This window comes from Canis lupus, chromosome 31, assembly GCF_011100685.1.
Source record: "Canis lupus familiaris isolate Mischka breed German Shepherd chromosome 31, alternate assembly UU_Cfam_GSD_1.0, whole genome shotgun sequence".
NCBI classification, from domain to species: domain Eukaryota; kingdom Metazoa; phylum Chordata; class Mammalia; order Carnivora; family Canidae; genus Canis; species Canis lupus.
The window spans coordinates 36,736,183-36,755,071 of NC_049252.1; the positions used below are offsets into that span (position 1 = coordinate 36,736,183).

General features: G+C 54.4%; 1 protein-coding gene across 5 annotated transcripts in view; it reads left to right on the forward strand.

Annotated features, from left to right (window-relative positions):
* Window positions 1-18,889, forward strand: part of SLC37A1 (solute carrier family 37 member 1) — a 75,302-nt gene that overhangs the window by 36,010 nt on the left and 20,403 nt on the right. For all 5 annotated transcript variants that reach the window (XM_038581566.1, XM_038581568.1, XM_038581567.1 and 2 more), the window contains exons 6-11: window positions 3,113-3,248; window positions 4,536-4,612; window positions 5,370-5,536; window positions 9,532-9,569; window positions 12,334-12,408; window positions 16,605-16,736. In XM_038581566.1, coding sequence (XP_038437494.1) covers window positions 3,113-3,248; window positions 4,536-4,612; window positions 5,370-5,536; window positions 9,532-9,569; window positions 12,334-12,408; window positions 16,605-16,736 — 625 coding nt within the window. The remainder of the gene's footprint in view (window positions 1-3,112; window positions 3,249-4,535; window positions 4,613-5,369; window positions 5,537-9,531; window positions 9,570-12,333; window positions 12,409-16,604; window positions 16,737-18,889) is intronic.

Below are 18,889 nucleotides of genomic sequence, written 5' to 3' on the forward strand. Positions count from 1 at the left end.
TTGCTGGTTCCTGTCTCTTCGGTGCAGAACGTGTCTGCAGGTTGCTTCCCTTCCCGTTTCTTCTCAGAGACAAGGGCAAAGGGAAAGCCGGCGTGTGCAGACTGCTCTGGTGGTCAAGGCATGACCCCAAAGCTACGCACTGAGGCATCCCAGGTATTGTGCTGATCAGGGCGGACCGTGCATGGACGGTGCTTAGGGCCGTGGGCTTTCAGATGCACTGTGAACCCTGCCGCGATGTGGTCACCAGAGACAGGATGCTGGCAGCTCCCAAGGATGCTCTACAGAGCGCATCCTCACCTCTGGCCTCTGGGGCTGCGGTCTGTTCACACTCCCAGATCGCCAGTGTCAGAGCTGTTTATACAGTGTGCGCTGGGGATGGCCCCGGGGTGCCCAGCTTGGCTCAACGGAGCGCCTCACCGCCCTACGTGTACTTGGGGCGTGGACCCCAGAAGCATGCTGCTGGGAGTGAATCCCAACTCTAGCACCAGCTCACAAGGCTTTGGGCAAATTACTGACCTTCTGTGGGCCTCAGTTTCCTATTTGTGAAATGGGGAGAATGGTAGCTAATTCACAGGTTTATGGTGAGGACTAAATGAGCTAATACACATAGGATTCTCAGAACAGAGCCGGCCCATGGAGTGTTCCCAGCATCTCTACACGTGATCATTACCCCATTCTGAATTGACCTAGGAAGGTGGGAATGGCACACGTGACTGGCTGGTTCAAAAGAAGCTTTTGTAGGAAACCGAGAGATCTACAGAACTTTGAGTATCTTGGGGGTCCCTGTAAGTGGTTCATTCCTTCCCTGATAATCCAACCAGAGTGTGGCATCATCTAGACCTGCCCCCCACCCCAGCTCAGGGCAGCTGGTGGGTGGTCGGTGCCCCCCCAGGCAGTTTCTGTTGAGGGAGTGGATGCCCTTTGCTTTATTGTGTTTGCGTAGCGCTGCAGAACGTGTTTGAACGAATGAATAAGGATGGATTCGGAAGCCTGCTGTGTGTGGCACACAACAGAACACAAGCCCAGCTGAGGAGGAGGCAGTGTAAGCATCAGGCTTCATAGGGCAGGAGTTGCAACCAGGCAGCTAGCCACCATATTCCATCTTGAGGTCAGACCTTTACACCCCAAAGGCTACAGTCTTACAGGACACCAGTAACCTTATAGGATAAAAAGACCCAAAGGTTGGAAGGTGTTTTTCTCAGTTACTAGAAAATAGTATCTACGTGTGGTTCTCAGCTGGGAGTTTGTCCCCTAGGCAACGTTGAGCAGTAGCTGGAAGCGTGGTTGGTTGTCACAACAGAACGGGGTGCTTCTGGCTTCTAGCGGGCAGAGATCAGGGCCACTGAGCGTGCTCCAGCACAGGACAGCCCCTCACCACAGAGAATGACCCCATGCAACGTATTGGGAGTGTTGAGGTTAAAAAGCCTTTAAATAAGGTGGTTTTATTGTTGCCTTTTTCTTGACAAAGGTAATTTGTCATGCAGCTCGCTCAGGAGGGGTATTATAAAATTGTCTCTCGGTGTACAGCGGACGCCTTCCCAGCAGGTGCGGCACGACCTTTTGTCTCCGCGTGAATCGTATGTAAGGTGGAATGGCGTCCATCCCATTAGGCGTTTCCTTCAAAAACTTTGAAGTAAAGACTAAACGTGGGCCCATTATATCCTATAGCAAAACTGCAGAACATTTGTCAGCCCTGGCCGGGGGCACGAGCTCTGTCCTGTGACATCAGGCAGGTCAGCCTGCCCCTCTGAGACACGTTTTCTCTTCCCTGATGCCAGCAAGTTGAACTGGATCACTTGTTTGGCTCTAGAGTGCTCTTGAGTCTGTCCTGTTAAGTTTCTACCCAACTTAAAACATGACCTGAATGTTCTTTCTAATTTTAAATTACTTCCTCCGCTTTAGTCATCTGCGTGGTGCTAGATAGAGCTTCCTTATTTAGGGACTTCAAAAGGGAAAGCTGGTGGATGTATTGGTTCTTGAGATGAAAGACAGAATTTGGGGGATACTTCCCAGAGTACCGGGCAGGCAGGTGTCATTACGCTTCATATTTATTTGACTCCCAGAATGGTTACGTGGAAGGAAAGGAGATCAGCAGTTTTCAATGACTATAAAAGGCTCACAATCACTTGTGATTATTCTGGGTTTTGTTCACTTCCTAAGTGACAATGACAAGTTGCTCCATGGTGACACTCCTCAGGCAGCCAGGCATCTACTCCGTGTGGCATGAGGTGTGCCGTATTGAGCAGCCACCATGGACCAGGCCCTTAGCCCACTTCGGTCTCATCCGAGCGCCCTGACAGCTCCGGGAAGGAATTACCCATGAGGCCAGCTCATCGTCGAGTGACATTTCTGGGGACAGGAGCATAGCAGCCCCCTGTGTCAGCCCTCACATTAGAGAAAAACTGTCTTCAAACCAGGTCACAGTGGTGGCAGCAGGAGGGCGGCTGGCAGACCCATCCAGCCTGGCGTATGACCGCAGGTGACCCCGTGACCGCTCTAGGGCCTTTTCATGATCACGTGTCTGCAGGCTGAAAATCAACATTTTAAGCACTAGGCACACTTATTGGACGTTGTTTGTATAAAAGCAGGATTAACTAGTGGGACAAGTTTGTGGGTTCTTTTTTTTTTTTTAAGATTTTATTTATCCATTTCACAGAACAGGGCAGAGCGGAGGGGTGGGGGCACAAGCCGACTCCCCACCAAGCAGGAAGCCAGACTCAAGGGCTCAGTCTCACACCCCTGAGCCCATGACCTGAGCCAAAACCAAGAGTCAGACGCTCAACTCACTGAGTCACCCAGGCGCCCCAAGATTTTGGTGATCTTAATTGCCAGCCATCACATGCAGGTCACAGTGTTTGAGGTTTATTATGGACAGTCAGTGGCTCTTACCAGCAATAAAGTCTTAAAAGATGTTGCCCGTTGCCAATTTCTGGTTAATAAGTGCTCTACTGGAGACAGTTGTGATGAAATCTTCCTAGAAACTGCAGTGCATTCGAATTCTGGAAACTCCAAGAACAGCGTGGAAACATCCGGAGAGATCATGGGCCCTTCACATCAGGGGTGTGTTGATCTCCTCGTTTCTCACGTTGGCTTCTTTTTTCTCCGTCCCCAGCGGCATCATAGGGGAACGCCTGCCCATTCGGTATTATCTCACGTTTGGGATGCTGGCCAGTGGCGCTTTCACTGCCCTGTTTGGGTTGGGCTATTTCTACAATATCCACAGTTTTGGATTCTACGTGGTAACTCAGGTAAGGGCCGGGTCCGTGGCTCCCCGTGGACAGGGTTTCTGTGTTGAATCCAACTGGGTGTTTGTGCTGCAGGTCCCACCCCTGCCACGGGAGGAAGCTGCAGGGTGGGGGCAGCAGCGTGTCCTGTCTGCCGTCTGCACTCCATAGGAAGTGCCACTTCTGTTCCACTCCGTCCTGGCAGGAGCTCTGAGGCCCCCTTCATCCCAGGAGTTTGCCTCTTCAAGAACCTCCGCCCCCCATCAGCACCCCAGCGTGGGGAGCCCTTCCGCCTCTGTGGAAGACTTTGGGATGTGGTGTCCTATGATGCATTTGACCTCTCGCGTTGTGGGGACTCGAGGTGTGGCGGGGGTAGGAGGGAGGGAGGACTCTGCAGCTGCTGGCAGGATGACGGGGCTGCAGGTGGTCAGCGGGGAGGAAAGGAGAGAGCCTCCCGGGGCTCTGAGGGGAGTAGAGGCCAGGCCGTGAGGCTCTGTCCGTCCAGCTGGGCCCCGTCCTTCCTGCAGCCCTGGCTCCACACGCCCCCGGGGAGGTACCAGCTACAAGTGCAAGACGTACTGACTCGGCCTCTGAGGCTCTCCACATAGCCTGGGGGGTGCACCGAGATCATCAAAGCAAATCCTGTGTAATTTGCTTTTTAAAATGTCGCCACAGGACTTGAAAAAGTTTGGCTGTTTTAATTACAACAGTGATTCACACTTTGTAATAAAATGGAAAATTAGAGGGAAGGAATGAACAGTTCGCCGGAGTCCCGGCGTGTTCCTGGACGGAAGGCAGGCCGGGCTGAAGCCCAGGGCCAGACCTGCAGCCCCCCGACTCCCGAGTGGGAGGGGGCGCCCTGGTGGACCTGGTCTCCCGTGTCATCCTGAGCTGGCCGTCCCCGCTCCTGAGACTGAAGCCAACCTGCTGCCCTTCCTGACCCCTGGACTTAGAGCCTAAGCTCAGAATACTCTTGGAAAGTGGAGAAATGCTTTCCCTGGGCACGGGGTCCATCCGGTCCCCCTACAGGGGGTCAGGATACAAGTGAAACGTGTGGTCTGCGAGTTTCACTGGACTCGGTTACTTTTGTAATTACACACACATGCACACACTCGTGTGTGTAGTTTAAAACTCATCTTTGGCTGTTGAGGCTCACATCAGAGCGTGTGTGCTGCCTTATAGTGGGAGTCCCAGCTGTGCTCCCAAACTTGCAAGGAACAGAGACGAGTGAGCTTTTGGGAGCCTGGCCTGAAGACGGGGCTCACACACCCTCTTCCGCCAGCGGTGAGCCCTCTTTCCCCTCTGTCACAGATCATCAACGGACTGGTGCAGACCACCGGCTGGCCCAGCGTCGTCACCTGCCTCAGCAACTGGTTTGGAAAAGGAAGGTGAGCAGAGGTGGCTCCACTCCCAGTAGCATTTATTTTTTGAGGTTTTTGTTTTTGTTTTTAAGATTTCATTTATTTGAGAGAGAGAGATCACAAGCAGGAGGGAAGGGCAGAGGGAGAAGCAGACTTTCTACTGAGCAGGGAGCCCGACGTGGGGACTTGATCTCATGACCTGAGCTGAAGGCAGACGCTTTAACCGACTGAGCCACCCAGGTGCCCTATTTTTGAAATCCAGATCACCTTCTTTTTAGTTATTCTTTAGACATCCTGCAGAAGAAGTCACTTTCACTATTTTGTGAAGGAAGGTGATTGAAACTTGTGGAACTTGGGACTTCCTCCCCAGAGAGGCACCCCCCACCGTGTCATGATTGGGGCGAGTCTGTCCGTTCTGCATGGCTGACCCTGAACTGATCACCCGAACCTCATTCAGGTTCTCCCAATTCATTCATCGGGTGGGTCCTGATAATGAGATATTTCCTCAAATGATTGGATTATGGAAGCACGAATTTAAAGCTGGGGCCTTCCACGACGTTCAGGGAAAGGTTTCTTTCCTCTCTGTAAGCGTGAAGTCACCAAGCCCTGGGAGAGAGGTGCGGTTATTCAGCCTGGGGTAAAATAAAAACGCCTTGCGGGAGCGGCATCCACACTCCTGCCGATTTCCAGGTCACCTCTTACACATCCTGGGCACCGTCCGTCCTACACCTGCCGACCCACTGAAGCTTCTCAATGTCCTTTGCCGTCTTGTGTTGTGTTACAGGCGAGGCTTGATTATGGGGGTCTGGAATTCCCACACCTCGGTGGGCAACATCCTGGGCTCCTTGATTGCTGGCTACTGGGTGTCCACGTGCTGGGGCCTGTCCTTCATCGTTCCCGGGGCCATCGTGGCAGCCATGGGGATAGTGTGCTTTCTGTTTCTCATCGAACGTAAGTACACGCGGCCTTGGGGAGGACGCCCCAGGAGAGGTTCGGGGTGCAAGTTGCTAAGAGAATGGGCCACATTCGTCCAGTGCGGGCCCAGGGTCGCCCTGGCTCTCCCCTTGCCAGGTAGGCGTCCTTCTTCAGGTGTAGACTTCTCCCATGAGCTGTTTCTCCCCTGGTGTTGCCGGCTTTCTGTTTTCTCAGGTGTGCACGGTTTGCCTTGTGCTGGGAGTGTCACGTCTCCCCGAGACCTGCCACGTCGCTCACCCCCAGGGGTGCAGCGCCCAGCCCACATGGCTGCACCTGCTCACCCGTCTCGCTCCCACAAACTCATATCTCACCAGCTTGTTTGCCTTCTGATAGATAGGTCTGAGACAACATGATAAAATCATTGCATGACTCAAGACCGTATATCCTGAGCAGGTGGGGAGCGTGCTACCAGAAAATCAGATTCTTTGTTCCGTTCTAGACTCAATACCAAACTTGTGATTTAATTGGATTGGACATTAACTTTCAGAATAGAAATCTGGCAGGACAGAGATTCCTGGCAATTACCCCAAGCCAGCACTGCTCTGCTCTTCTAATCCCGTGAGCTGCTCTGAGGAGTTGTATTGGGCATTTGCTTCCTTAATTTGGCTAAAAGCAAAATAACACCACACAGTGCTAGACGGCTCCCTACTGTTCCCTCCCGGGTCGGGATGCCCAGGAGCCCAGTTACGCCATCCGTGCCGGGCATTCATGGCAGCTTCAGCTTTGTGCTCCGAGCTGCCAGCTTCGTCCAGGACGTTAAGGACTGTTTGACTCCTCTTCTCGCTTCTCTTTCCCTGTTGCTGAAGCAAACCTTTCCATTTTAAAGTGACCGCTGTCTACCCGTGCAGATGTGAGGCTGCGGGCCAGCCTCCGTCTGTGAGGGGAGGCCATGGTCCACTAGGGCGAGCAGGGAGGGGTAGGGCTGCTCACCCCACTGTCACCATGTCCTCCGGGGGCCATCTGTGAGGTGAGCTATGAGACGGCTGGGACCGTTGAGCCCACTTACCACCATAGCCAGCTGTGGCACGTCAGCAGGGCCGGGGTGGCCCAGAGTTCCAGGCAAGGTCCCTGGTGGCACCTGTTCTCTAGGCTGGCTTCCTGGCACCAGGGCGCTCAGCGTGTCCCTTAGGCATTAGTCACCTGGAGAACAATGCACGCCTCTTTGCTCGTGTGCAGGGGGCCCCAGGTGTGTCCTGCCCCGGGTCGAGAATCCACGGTACCTTTTCTTCTCTTCCTCTACCGATGATTGGTTATGGGGGAAAGAGGAAATGCGGTGAGGGATGGGGTGTGTGGCAGGAGACAGACGTGAGCTTGTTTGCCGGCCGGGCCGGGATCTGAGCACTGAGACCCATCAGCTTGGTTTCCCGGGCAGGGCCTCGTCCTCCGCTCAGGGCTCGGCTCCCAGGAACAAGGAAGCTGCGGTTCGTCTTCTGTGATCGAACGAGAGCCTCCTTCCCACCGAGCTGCCCCACTCCTGTGGCTTCCGACGGGGTGGGCCACGGCGGAGGGTCCCCCCAGGGTCTCCTGGAGCTGCCTTCCCACCCTGTCTTGTTGGGGTCCCCATCCAGTTCCCACAGGGACCCTGGAGCACTGCCTCTCGGCCCCGGTCACTGTGGGGCAGAAGCACCATCCCTCAGCTTCCCCCGCCCAGCAGGCCTTGAGGCCAGGGGACCGCACGTGTGAGGCTGTCCCGGGAGGCCGCTGTTACTGCGTGGGGGACAGATGCGCACCTGCACACCCGCGCTGCGCCTCTGCTCCGTGGGTTCCCCTTGACCTGCGGGGAAAGGCAGGGTGCTGACCCTGGTGGGAGACTGGGTGGGCGGGGCGGGTGCTGTGAGGTGAGGCCTGGACTCGGAGCTTGTCTCCCCTTCCCCCCACCACCCCCACCCCCAGTCACATTCCCGGGGCTGTGGGTGGATTTGTGCCGAGAGTCTGTATGTCCGGCCATTGGTAGTACGGACGCTCCAGGTGACACGAGATCCTCAGTGGCTCCCCTGTCCCCCTTCAGGGCACCACCTGCAGTGCCTCCTCCCTCCTTCCCGGCCCCCCACCCCTGACCTTCTCCTCCCACTTTTCGCGGTCTGGGGCAGGTGTCTCAATGCATGCAGGTTCCCTCCAGAGCCCAGGGCCACCAGGTTTTTCTCGTCACCTGGCCCCTGCCCTCACCCAGCGTCCCCCAGCGCTGCCTTGGACGGCTCGTGTCCTGGGATCAGCGGTCCCTATTCCCCCCACCCTTGGCTACTTGCTCTCCTCCCCTGGCTTCTGCGGGGGCTGCTCCCCAGCGCCAGGCTCATGGGGCTCATGGGCACCTGACCCTGGCATTTCTCTGCCTTCCCACCGGGGGTCTTCCTCTGAGCCCGTCTCCACTGTGTGCTCCCACGAGTGTTGGCATCTACCCTCTTGTATTAAGATCTGAGGTTTACTTGTTATTTGCACTGGAGTTCACACACCTTTCAGACTCTCCGAGTAATCAGGGAGCACGTGCCCTGTGGCCCTTCTTCCACGTCCTCGCGAGGACATTCTCGTGGGGGGAGGCGGCCAGCACGTAGCAAGTGCTTCCGTGTCCCAGACGCTGTGCCAGGCTCAGTGCGGTGTTATCTCGTGGATTTCCAGGGCAAAGTCTCCAGGCTCGGGGCTGTAGGTCACACAGGAAGTGCTGAAGCTGAGGCGTAACCAGGTGCCTGGTCACCCATTCAGACTTTGGCCATGGACCCCTGGGTCCGTGGGATGTGTTCTTATGGATTCAATTAAAAAAAAATTTTCACTTAGGTGATAATTTTTAAAAAACAAACTTTATGGGTTATAAACACTGTCTCTTCTCACAGAGACGACATGTGTTTGAAAGCCGTCTTCCTGCGGGGGGAGCGTGGGTTCTCCTGAAGTCTGCTTCTCCAGCCTGGGTTCCCTAGAGCCCAGGGACTTGAACAGTATTCTCTGGGGCCGTGGGAACTCTTTTCTTAAAAAGCATCTGAGAAATACCACCCGTCCGTGACTTCTCAGCCACCATCTTTCCCCCGTGCGAGCCTCCCCCTGCCACACGGTGGAAAGTGGGCGACTGGCCGCTGCTGGTGGGACACGCACTGGCCCCTAACCGCAGCCTCTCCTCACTCCCTCGCTCTGCGTCTGCCGCAGCCCCCAGCCTCCTCGCCTTCCCTCCTGGGCCCGAGCATCTAGGGGAGAAGAGGCGGATGCACCCCTGTGTTCCAGGCCCTTCTCTTTCCTGCCTGGGACCCCAGAGCCCCTGATAGGGTCCCCCAAAAGGAGCCATGAGGAAGTCAACGGGGCTCGTGGCCCCCTCACTCTGGCGTGCAGACCAGACTTGCCTCGTCCACCCCGTACCTCTCAGCAGGGGGACCCCCAAGTAGGCCTCTCTGCTCCGATGTCGCACTCTCTGGGGAGCCCCCTTCCCCCACCATGCACCCGTCTCCCCGCAGCCGTGGTCAGGAGGGGCTTCTCTGTGCACGCGGCCTTGACAAGCGCTGCCCTGTGCTCGCAGCGACCCCCCTGGTGGCAGCGCCACCGGCTGGCCTCACGGTAGGAGGCGTCCCTGTAGCCTTGGGGCTCCCCGGCCTGCTGGAGCCCGGGCTCCCGTGCATGGGTGTCTGCGACCAGAGAGAACCCAGTGCAGGCTCAGAGCACCCTTGCCCTTAAACGTACCTCCTGTGGCTCGTCATCGTCGTGTACACACCCTCTGCGCATTTGTACTTGTCCCGTGTGAAATCTTTCCCATAGTGCAAAGCCCTTTACACACGCACGATGGTCTGCCTTTGCCGGGGCTCCCTTCACCCAGCGTGTGTCCCGGGGACTGAAGGAGGGGCGTGCGGGGTGCGTGGCATGGTGCTGCCACGGGCATCGTCTTTTCCTGAAACCCTTGCTCACTTAGTCAAGTATCAGATGGGTCTCGTTTTAATGTCTTGGGTGGTGGACACGCCCGGGCCTGGGTTCACCGCTGTCCCCCTTTGATGTTTCAGATCCGAAGGACATCGCCTGCTCCTCCTCCCTGGTGGCGGTAAGGACCCCCTCGGCTCCTCGTGTCCTCTGGGACAGTGTGCCGTCGGCCGGTGTCTGAGGACTGTCACCAGCCTGGTCCAGTCTGTGCGGTGTCTGTGGGTGACAAGTGTGGGCATGGGGCCTGCCCTCACAATACAGGCAGTGCTGGAGAAGGGCCCATCGTGACCACAGCGGGAACGGGGTGCAGTCTGGGTGGCGGTGTCCCCAGAAGGCTGACGTGAGGCCGGGCCTGCCCTGTTGTGGCCGCGAGGAACTTGCTCCTTCGTCCACCTGCTCCTGCGTCTCCGCGCTCCCTCTTCCCTGCGTTGCTCCCAGCAGCTGGCGTCCCCACCTTGGATGAAACCTGCGTGGCCCTCGCTCCTGCCCGGTTCCCCGCTTGCCTTAGAGCAGACCCCTGGGGCATCCCCTCCCTCACTGCACTGGCAGGGCTTCTCTCCTTTCCTCAGGCCTGCACTGTCCCACCCAAACAGCCGGCCATAGGGCACCTGGGGGCTCCGTTGGTGAGCTCAAGTCATGATCCTGGGGTCCTGGGATGGGCTCCCTGCTCAGCAGGGCATCTGCTTCTCCCTCTCTCTCTGCCCCTCCACCTACTGATGCACTCTCTGTCTCTATCAAACAAATAAATAAAATCTTTAAAAAAACAAAAAACAGACCATCACAGGCCCAGCAACATCATCTGGCCACATGTAGTCAGCCTCTGGCCCTGTCCCACTTGGCCTGTTGCTGGTGCTGATGTGATTTTTTTTATTTAAATTCGATTTGCCACATAGTATGACCCCCAGTGCTCATCCCAACAAGTGCCCCCCTCAGTGCCCATCACCCAGTCACCCTATCCCCCCACCCACCTCCCCTTCCACAACCCTTTGTTTCCCAGACTTAAGAGTCTCTCATGGTTTGTGTCCCTCTCCAATTTTTCCCACTCAGATGTGATTTTTCCCTCTCCCATGAAGTGCCCCCTTTCTCAGGCCTGCAGATGCCAAGCTGTCCCAGGCCTCCCATGACAGTCCAGCCGTGGCCACACTGAGTGCTTTGCTGGCCCCACATCTCTGCCAGACCCCCAGATGCCCTAGCACCCATCCACACCCTCCCTGCAGAGATCTACGGAGGCCCTGGTGGCCAGCACCTCCCTGTGTGGAGTCCCAGCAGGGCCTCCACGCTGAGCTCCCCGTCACTCATGCCGCTGTGCGCCTGCCATCCCCACAGGGTCTCAGACGAGTCACAACTGGAATAATCTCTCTCTACCCCATAGACTTGCTGAGCCCCAGCATTCCTTCTCATTCGGGGATCCCCTGTCCTCACTGTGGGCAGGCCAAACCCAGAGTGTCCTCCTCACCACGCGGGATGTTCCCTCCACCACTGGGGCCCGGGGCACCGAGTCTCTCCTCTGAGCCTCCCCAGACAGTTGACCTTTGCTCCTCCTGGGCAGACTTTCTTGAAACAGGAGTCAGGGCATGTCACTGACTTGACACCCCCCCCACAGCTCCCCATTTTTCCCTGCATAAAGTTCATTTGCCCCTCTCTGCTGGTCTCCCCACTCAGGGCAGCCCCAGGGCAGGACCTCCTCTTGCTCTCCCCGCAGGCCGCCGCTCCCCAAACAGCACCTGCCATGATGCAGGAGGAGAGGTTTTGGTCCATTTGTTCACACTTGGAGCTTTTGAGCAAAATTAATTTGAAAAGAAGGGTTCTGGCACCTTCTTCAAAAAAATAAATGAAGAATCAGTTTTGAAAATGCACTACCTTGGGATCCCTGGGTGGCGCAGCTGGTTTAGCACCTGCCTTTGGCCCAGGGCGCGATCCTGGAGACCCGGAATCAAATCCCACGTCGGGCTCCTGGTGCATGGAGCCTGCTTCTCCCTCTGCCTGTGTCTCTGCCTCTCTCTCTCTCTCTCTCTCTCTCTCTCTGTGTGACTATCATAAATAAATAAAAATTTTTTAAAAAGAAAAAAAAAAAGCACTGCCTTCAGGAAGGTTACAGTCCACGTTTAAAAAAAAAAACATAGTTGATATTTTATAGTAGTTTAAAAGCTATTTTCCTGCCATGAGCATGAATTTCAGTTTCAAAACTTAAACGGATTAGTGTTTAGCTGTGCTGTGAATTAACCCTAACAGCCGGCCCAGCGGCCGCACTCAGAGATGTCCACGCGTCCCCTGCACGCACACAATCTGCCTTCTGATCCACCTGCTGACCCAGGAGGTTGGAGAAAAATATTGCCCGATATTATTTCTACAGGCCTTTCCTTTCAGGGTCATTCAAAAATGTCAAAGCCATGAAGGTGAAGTTCATGAAGACATGAAAGTGAAGTTGCCACGATTAGCGGCTTCATAAGTCCTTTCACCTCAATCTTGGATCATTCTTCCAGGAAGGATCTTCTTTAAACATCTTTGATCTGAGGGTCTAGAGCCTCCAGTTAGCCCTTTGTTTTATGTATTTTTATTTATTTGAGAGAGAGAGAGGGAGCAGGAGCGGGAGGGGCAGGGGAGAGGGGCTCTACAGTGGACTCCTCGTTGAGCGCAGAGCCCTACATGGGGCTCGATCCTACAACCCTGAGATCATGACCTGAGCCAAAACCAAGAGTCGGACACTTAACCGACTGAGCCACCCAGGCCCCTCAGCCCTTTGTTTTATTTTAATTGTGTGTCTTACTTGCCCTCGGCAGCTGTTTTGCGAGGACAGCACAGAGCACCCTCACTTCGGTGCCGTTGGTTGTGGCTGCCGGCTGTCGGATCAGTGATTGCTCAATTCTCCTTTTGTCTCCCCGCAGCCGAAGGGTTGTGAGAACGGCACGCAGAGAGTCAGACTGCAGAAGCAGATCTTCATGGACAAGAACAAGTCTCTGGTGAGTTGGACCAGCCCTGCTGCTGCGCAGAAATCAGAGCCCTGCCTCGTGACAAACCTGAGTCTCGGAGTTCCTCTGCACAGTCTGAGTCTGCCTCGTGCGATTTCTTTGGGCTGCAAGCTGGACTTTAAGTTTCTAGTCAACTTTGAAAGTGATGCACTCATTCTACGACTGTTTCCAGTATTCAGGGTCCCAGGTCAGGTCACACCCGGATCATCTGCGGCAGCGTCCCTTGCTCCCATGGACTCCCATTCTGGGGGGCAGGGGTGGGGTGCAGATGGAAACCAGCAGTTTCCCACAGCAGCTAAGTCGAGGAGTCCAGAGGGAGGGGGTAAGCAGGCTCTGGTGCAGGCCCAGTCTTGGGATCCGTCCTTTAGCAGGTGGCTTGGGTAGAGCTGTGGAGGAGGAGAGGCCGGGGTCTGCACCGACCTGGGCCAGAGGGATTCAAAGGATGCACAGGGAGGGCTGGGCATGGGAGGTGGGCCCAGCGAGTAACATAGTCATCTCCCAGGCCTCCAACCTGCCACTTCCACGTTCCAGACAAGGAAACTGAGGCAGCGCTGCCACCCCTTCCCTTTCAGGAGACTCCCGAGCAGTATTTCATGGGGCTCTGCTTCACAGGCCGCATTGAGCCACAGGGGCATCTCGGATTTAGTTTGACTTCTTAAAATTACAAGCTTTTCTAAGTCAAATAGCCTAAAGGATAAGTGTACCGAATGGACTCCTTACTTTTGTTTTTCTTTTCTGCCCAAGGAAACTTACTTGTGGTGGTTGATACAACAGGAAAGGGAAAAATGATGTTTCGTACATCTTGGTTCTTGGAATTTAGGGAGATTCAATTGGAATGCGCTCAACTCTCTCCTCACTGTTGAGTTTGCATTTAAAAAATTGGATGTCTTGGCAAAAATACCCTAGACTGGGTGTCTTAAACAGGACACGTTTCTTTCTGGAGGAAAGAAGTCCCAGATCCAGGCACTGGTGGGGCCTGGGGTGAGGCTCACTTCTTGATGGCTGCCTTCTCCTGGGACGCTGGAGAGACCAAGCACAGGGAGAGACTCTCCTTACACAGCACAGACTCTGTCCTCAGGGCTCTGCCCCTCACAGCAGGGCTTGGGACTCCCCACAGGAACCTCAGAGGAACGCAGATACTGGATCCGCAGCATCAGGAGTTAATCAATGTCCAAATGGCTGTAACTCCCCCGATTGCTACTGAAGACTTACCTTTTCCTTTGAGGCAAGACCCCGGGCCCTGTGTTGCAGCCCAGCACGAGCAGTACAGCCAGCTCTGTCTTCTGAGTGTAACTTCCCTCTTCCCCTTCCTGTCCTGCAAAAGCCTATTGACTAACATATCACCAGAGAGACTGTTACACATTGACAGGCCCTGGCAAGTCTTGTTTCTTCAGGCCTGGCCACACCACAGGCTGACCTTGACGTGCCCATGACCAAGCTGGTTTGGGTCCCGTATCTCTCACGTGGCAGGAAGGGCTCATTCACTGGAGGTGGCTCCCGGGTCACCAGAAAGGAGTCCTCCAATTTCGGCAGGACATCCTGGTGTCCCCTTTCCCAGAATGACCCAGCTCAGATCCCCTAGGCTCAGAGTTCAGTGTCAGCCAGCCCCTTCATCGCCACCGCTTCTGTGCCAGGCCTGACTCTGAACAACTTCATGAGGAAATGCATAAGGAAAGGAGTGCATAAAGGAGTGCATAAGGAAAGGAAATGCATAAGGGAAGAGGAAGAGGCTCTGGCGTTCATGGAGCCAGGAGGACCCTCTTCCATCCTTCAGGTCTTTATGATGATTGGCTTGTGGATGGTCAGAATTTGTCACTTTGTAGTCATGAGTCATTGCCCATCCTTGGCTTCTCTGAGGATCTTTTGATTGGCTGTGGCTCAACAAACAATGGGCACTGAGTGGATGTTTAAATACTAGAGGTGATTCCCCAAGGCACACAGTGGGAATCCACAGATCTCTAGGGGGGACCTTTCAGCACAGCATAGCCGCAGGCAGCACAGTGTGTGGCATGGGCTTATCACATTTAGGTTAGTGCATTATTACATGCTTCCCCTCCCCCTGCCCTGTGTGTGTGTGTGTGTGTGTGTGTGTGTGTGTGTGTGTCTGTGTTTTAGTGGATGGAACCTTTTTGCTCTCTGACTCCTACACCCAGGAGTGGGGCGCCCTGGCTGAAGAAGCCCTGCCCCCCACCAAGGGCTCCCACAGGTGCTCTTAGATCCTATAGGGTCCTTGATGCACAGCATCCCATGACCTGGTCCACCCAGTGGGCCTCTGGCTCTGTAAGGACTCAGCGTTGTTCCCCTGGTTTGTTTTGGAAAACCCACCGTGACTTCCCACTTTCCCTTTGTCTCCTCCAGACACTGCAGAGGACTGGAATTTGGTAGCTGGAGCCCCCTACCCCTCCAGCCTGTGCATAAAGATGAGTGGGTGTGGGCAGGAGGCCCTTTCCAACAAAGATCAAGCTTGCTTAGATAGCTGAAGGGCCGGATCTGGGGCTTCCCAACCAGCCCAGCAAGTGGCCCAGGAGGGCCTTACAGAACCAGAGAGGGCCAGGCGGGTTTCTGTATGCAATTCCTGCTCTGGGCTAGAGATGCTCTTCTCTTAACTGAGCAGGATCTGTTTTGTGTTTTCTCTTTATCTGGTTGCATGCCACCCACTGGAGAGCCTGCTTAGTGTTTATAAACACCTGTCCTAGACCTGAAACCATAGAAATCCTAGAGGAGAGCATAGGCAGTAATGTCTCTGACTTCAGCCATAGCAGCGTGTTTCTAGATATGTCTCCTGAAGCAAGGGAAATAAAAGCAAAAATGAACAAAAATTATTAAGACTTCTCAAAATAAAAAACTTTCAGACAGAGAAAGAAACAACAAAACTGAAAGGCAACCTATGGAATGGGAGAAAATATTTGTAAATGACACATCTGGTAAAGGGTTAGTATCCAAAATGTATGAAGAGCTTACACACTTCAATACCAAAAAGCAATCTAATTAAAAACTGGGCAGAAGACATGAACAGACATTTCTCCAACATCCAGACGGCCAAAGGACATGTGCAAAGATGTTCAACATCACTCACCATAAGGGAAATGCAAGTCAAAACCACAATGAGAAGCCACCTCACACCTGTCAGAACGGCTAAAATTAACAAGACAGGAAACGACAGGTGTTGGTGAGGATGTGGAGAAAGGGGAACCCTCTTGCACTATTGGTGGGGGTGCAAGCTGGTGCAGCCGCTCTGGAGAACAGTATGGAGGGTCCTCAGAAAGGTAAAAATTGAGCTGCCTTAGAGTATAGCAATCACGTTACTCTTTACCCCCAGAAAACACAAATGTGCTAATTCAAAAGGATACATGCACCATGATGTTTATAACAGTATTTACAGTCGCCAAGGTATAGAAGCAGCACAAGTATCCATTGGTAGATGAACAGAGTAAGGAGAAGTGAGGTGTGTGTGTAGGAATATTATTCAACCACAAAAAAAGAATGACATTTTGCCATCTGCAGTAACATGGATGGAACTAGAGGGTATCATGCTAAGCAAAATAGAGAAAGAAAAATACCATATTGACCTCACCCATGTGGAATTAAAGAAAACAAAAGAGCAAAGGGGGAAAAAAGAGATAAACCAAGAAACAGACTCTTAACTCTAGAGAACACACTGGTGGTCAGGAGAGGGGGGGTGGGCAGGGAGATCGGGGAAATAGGTGGTGGTTAATAAGGAGTGCACCTGTTGTGATGAGCACCGGGCGTTGTATGTATGTGACGAATCACTTTATTGTATACCTGAAACTATATGTTAACTATACAGGAATTAAAATTTAAAAAATAGAATATCTCATTAAAATAGTGTATTGGTAACTACACTTAGGTATCAATTCATTTGAAAGTAATGAATCTGCAAGTATTTGTTTTTTCCTATGGTTCTTGGTATTTTTCCACTTGATCTTTCAGAAATAGATTTCCAGATGGCTGGGTCAAAGGATTTTGCATGTTTTTAGTTAGTATTTCTTAAAGACACTTCGGTGCTTGGGATTAGAAGGCAAAGACCTGGTGAGAAGCTCACGCAGGATGCCCCGAAGACCTAGTGGCGCGGCGTCCTCCTCGGGACTTCTGGCCTTGCTCAGCCAGACGCCCTCCCTGGTAACACCTTCTCTCTCTTTCCTCTTTCCAATGGGCTTCGCCTCCAGGACCCCGAGATGCAATGCTTGCTGCTTTCGGACGGGAAGCACCCCGTCCACCAGAACCACATCGTCGTCCTCCCCGCCGACAGCGGGGGCGGCATGGCCGCCATCAGCTTCACTGGAGCCTTGAAGATCCCCGTGAGTACGCCTGCCTGGGAGGGGTTTCAGAAAGGGGCCCTTGTGCCCGCTGCGGACGATCGAGCTTAAAAAAAGAAATCCGTGGTTAGATAATCCCCGGGTTAGGACTCTACGGCATAACCCAGAAGTTGCCAACAGGCGGGCTGGGGCCTGGGGAAGGCTGCAGGCTGTGTTTGCCTCACACTGCTTTCAATTTTTCAAAGTCGGTTGCCTCCATGTAGAAGGTCACCGAGTTCATAGACAACTAGGGCTTCACACTTCCACTCAGAAAACTGGAACATCTGGAGGCAGCAAGCCTGTGCCCCGGGCCCCCTCTTCTCCCCGGTGCTCCCCCTCCCAGGCCCCTGAAGACCCCGAGGGTGAGCCCCTGGGAGGTGCTGTCCCGAGTTCTGCTCTGTGGTGTGCAAGCGGCCACTCGATCTTCTCTACCCTTTAAAGCGCTTGTAGGAGAACAGAGCTGGTCTGTGTGAGCTGTAGGTGCCAACAGGAGGAGTAAGGGGGCGAGCGTGCAGAGCCAAGGGAGAAGACCGAGGCCCCTGGACACACAAAGCCGATGGTCTGCAGACTGCACTTGTGCACTGGTGTAAAGATGAGGGTGCTGGTCCGTGGTCGGGCAGTGGGCCCCAGCTCCGGGCTAACAGGCTCACGTAGCACCTGCTGGCCGGCATGCTGGTATGGGATCAGGGCGGGAAGGAGGTCCAGCCAGAGGTTTTTACACAGGCAGTGGTGACATTTCTCGTTGCTTTAGATTTTCTTGTATTAAATTCACAGGCTCCCTCAGAGAATCTGGGGGCCTCCCAAAGGACACGTGGAAGATGTATTCTAACACGGCGAGCCATGGCAGGCGATGAAGGCCGAGCCCAGGGCAGAAGCAGGTGGAGAGGGGAGATCGCACACACTGCCCCCGTGGGGTAGGATGTCCAGGCCTGTGCTGTTGCTGGCCTCATAGACCACACCTAGAAACATCTGGGCTCCTGCCCTCGGGTGGGACATGCAAGGAGCTGCCGCAGATCTCTCACATGAGGAGAGTGGCCCCACTGGTGCGGGCCCTCACAGAGAAAGGGCAGAGAAAGGGCAGAGGGAGCGCAGGCCCAGAGGCCCTTTGGCGAATGGGTGAGGCTGGAAACACAAACAGTACACCCAGGACCTTAGAATGACATCACAGAAATGAAAGCACTCCGGAGACTTCTGCTTGAGAACAGAAAGTACTGGCAGCACCCAGATGAAGCTGGGCGTCCGGCCAGTGGGGAACGTGGAAGGCCAGGCCGGGACTCCCAGAGTCACTGAGGATGTGGGCCGGCTGCTTTTAAATAAAAAGCTACTTAAAAATATATATATATATTTTATTTATTCGTTAGAGACACAGAGAGAGAGGCAGAGACACAGGCAGAGGGAGAGGCAGGCTCCATGCAGGGAGCCTGATGCAGGACTCGATCCCGGGACTCTGGGATCACACCCTGGGCCAAAGGCAGGCCATAAACTGCTGAGCCACCCAGGGATCCCCAAAAGCTACTTTTAAAATTGTTAATAACAGCTAGTAACTTTGCCCTGCGCCGCTCGGCAGAAGGTGGGGTGCACATCGCTGCAGACTGAAGTGGCATCGTGACCTGGCCCTGCCGCCGGCACGCTGGGTGTCCCAGGCAAGTGTGTCAGCCACTCTGAGCCTCTGTTGCCTCGTGGGCAGTGGGGCTCTGTGACTGGTGTAATACTCTTCTGGGGATTACACGGGGTCACTCAGGACAGCAGTGGGCACCGCTCCGGGTGCATGGTCCTCGTGCCGTCAGCCCTGCGCGCATGCTCATCCCGGCCTGGCCCCTGTGAAACACTAACACGGGTAATTCCAGAATCACGCACGTTGAGAATTGTGTTCCCTGCCTAGTTTGGTGGGTGTTCCTGTGCGCACATAGCGTGACCCTTAGTGTCACACCCTGTTTCTCACCCAGACCTCCCAATGACATCTGGAATGGCTGTCCCGTGAGGCCACATCTTTGTAAAAGTAGAGCTCAAGTAGAACACAGGACTCTCACAGTCGCCATCAGATGGCAGGCCCCGGCGTCCCTTTTGCGACCTACATCTCTCCCTGGAGTCTTCCCAGCACTCTGCTTTGTGGGGAGCAGGCAGGCTGCGGGCGCAGGTGTGGGCCCATCAGAAGG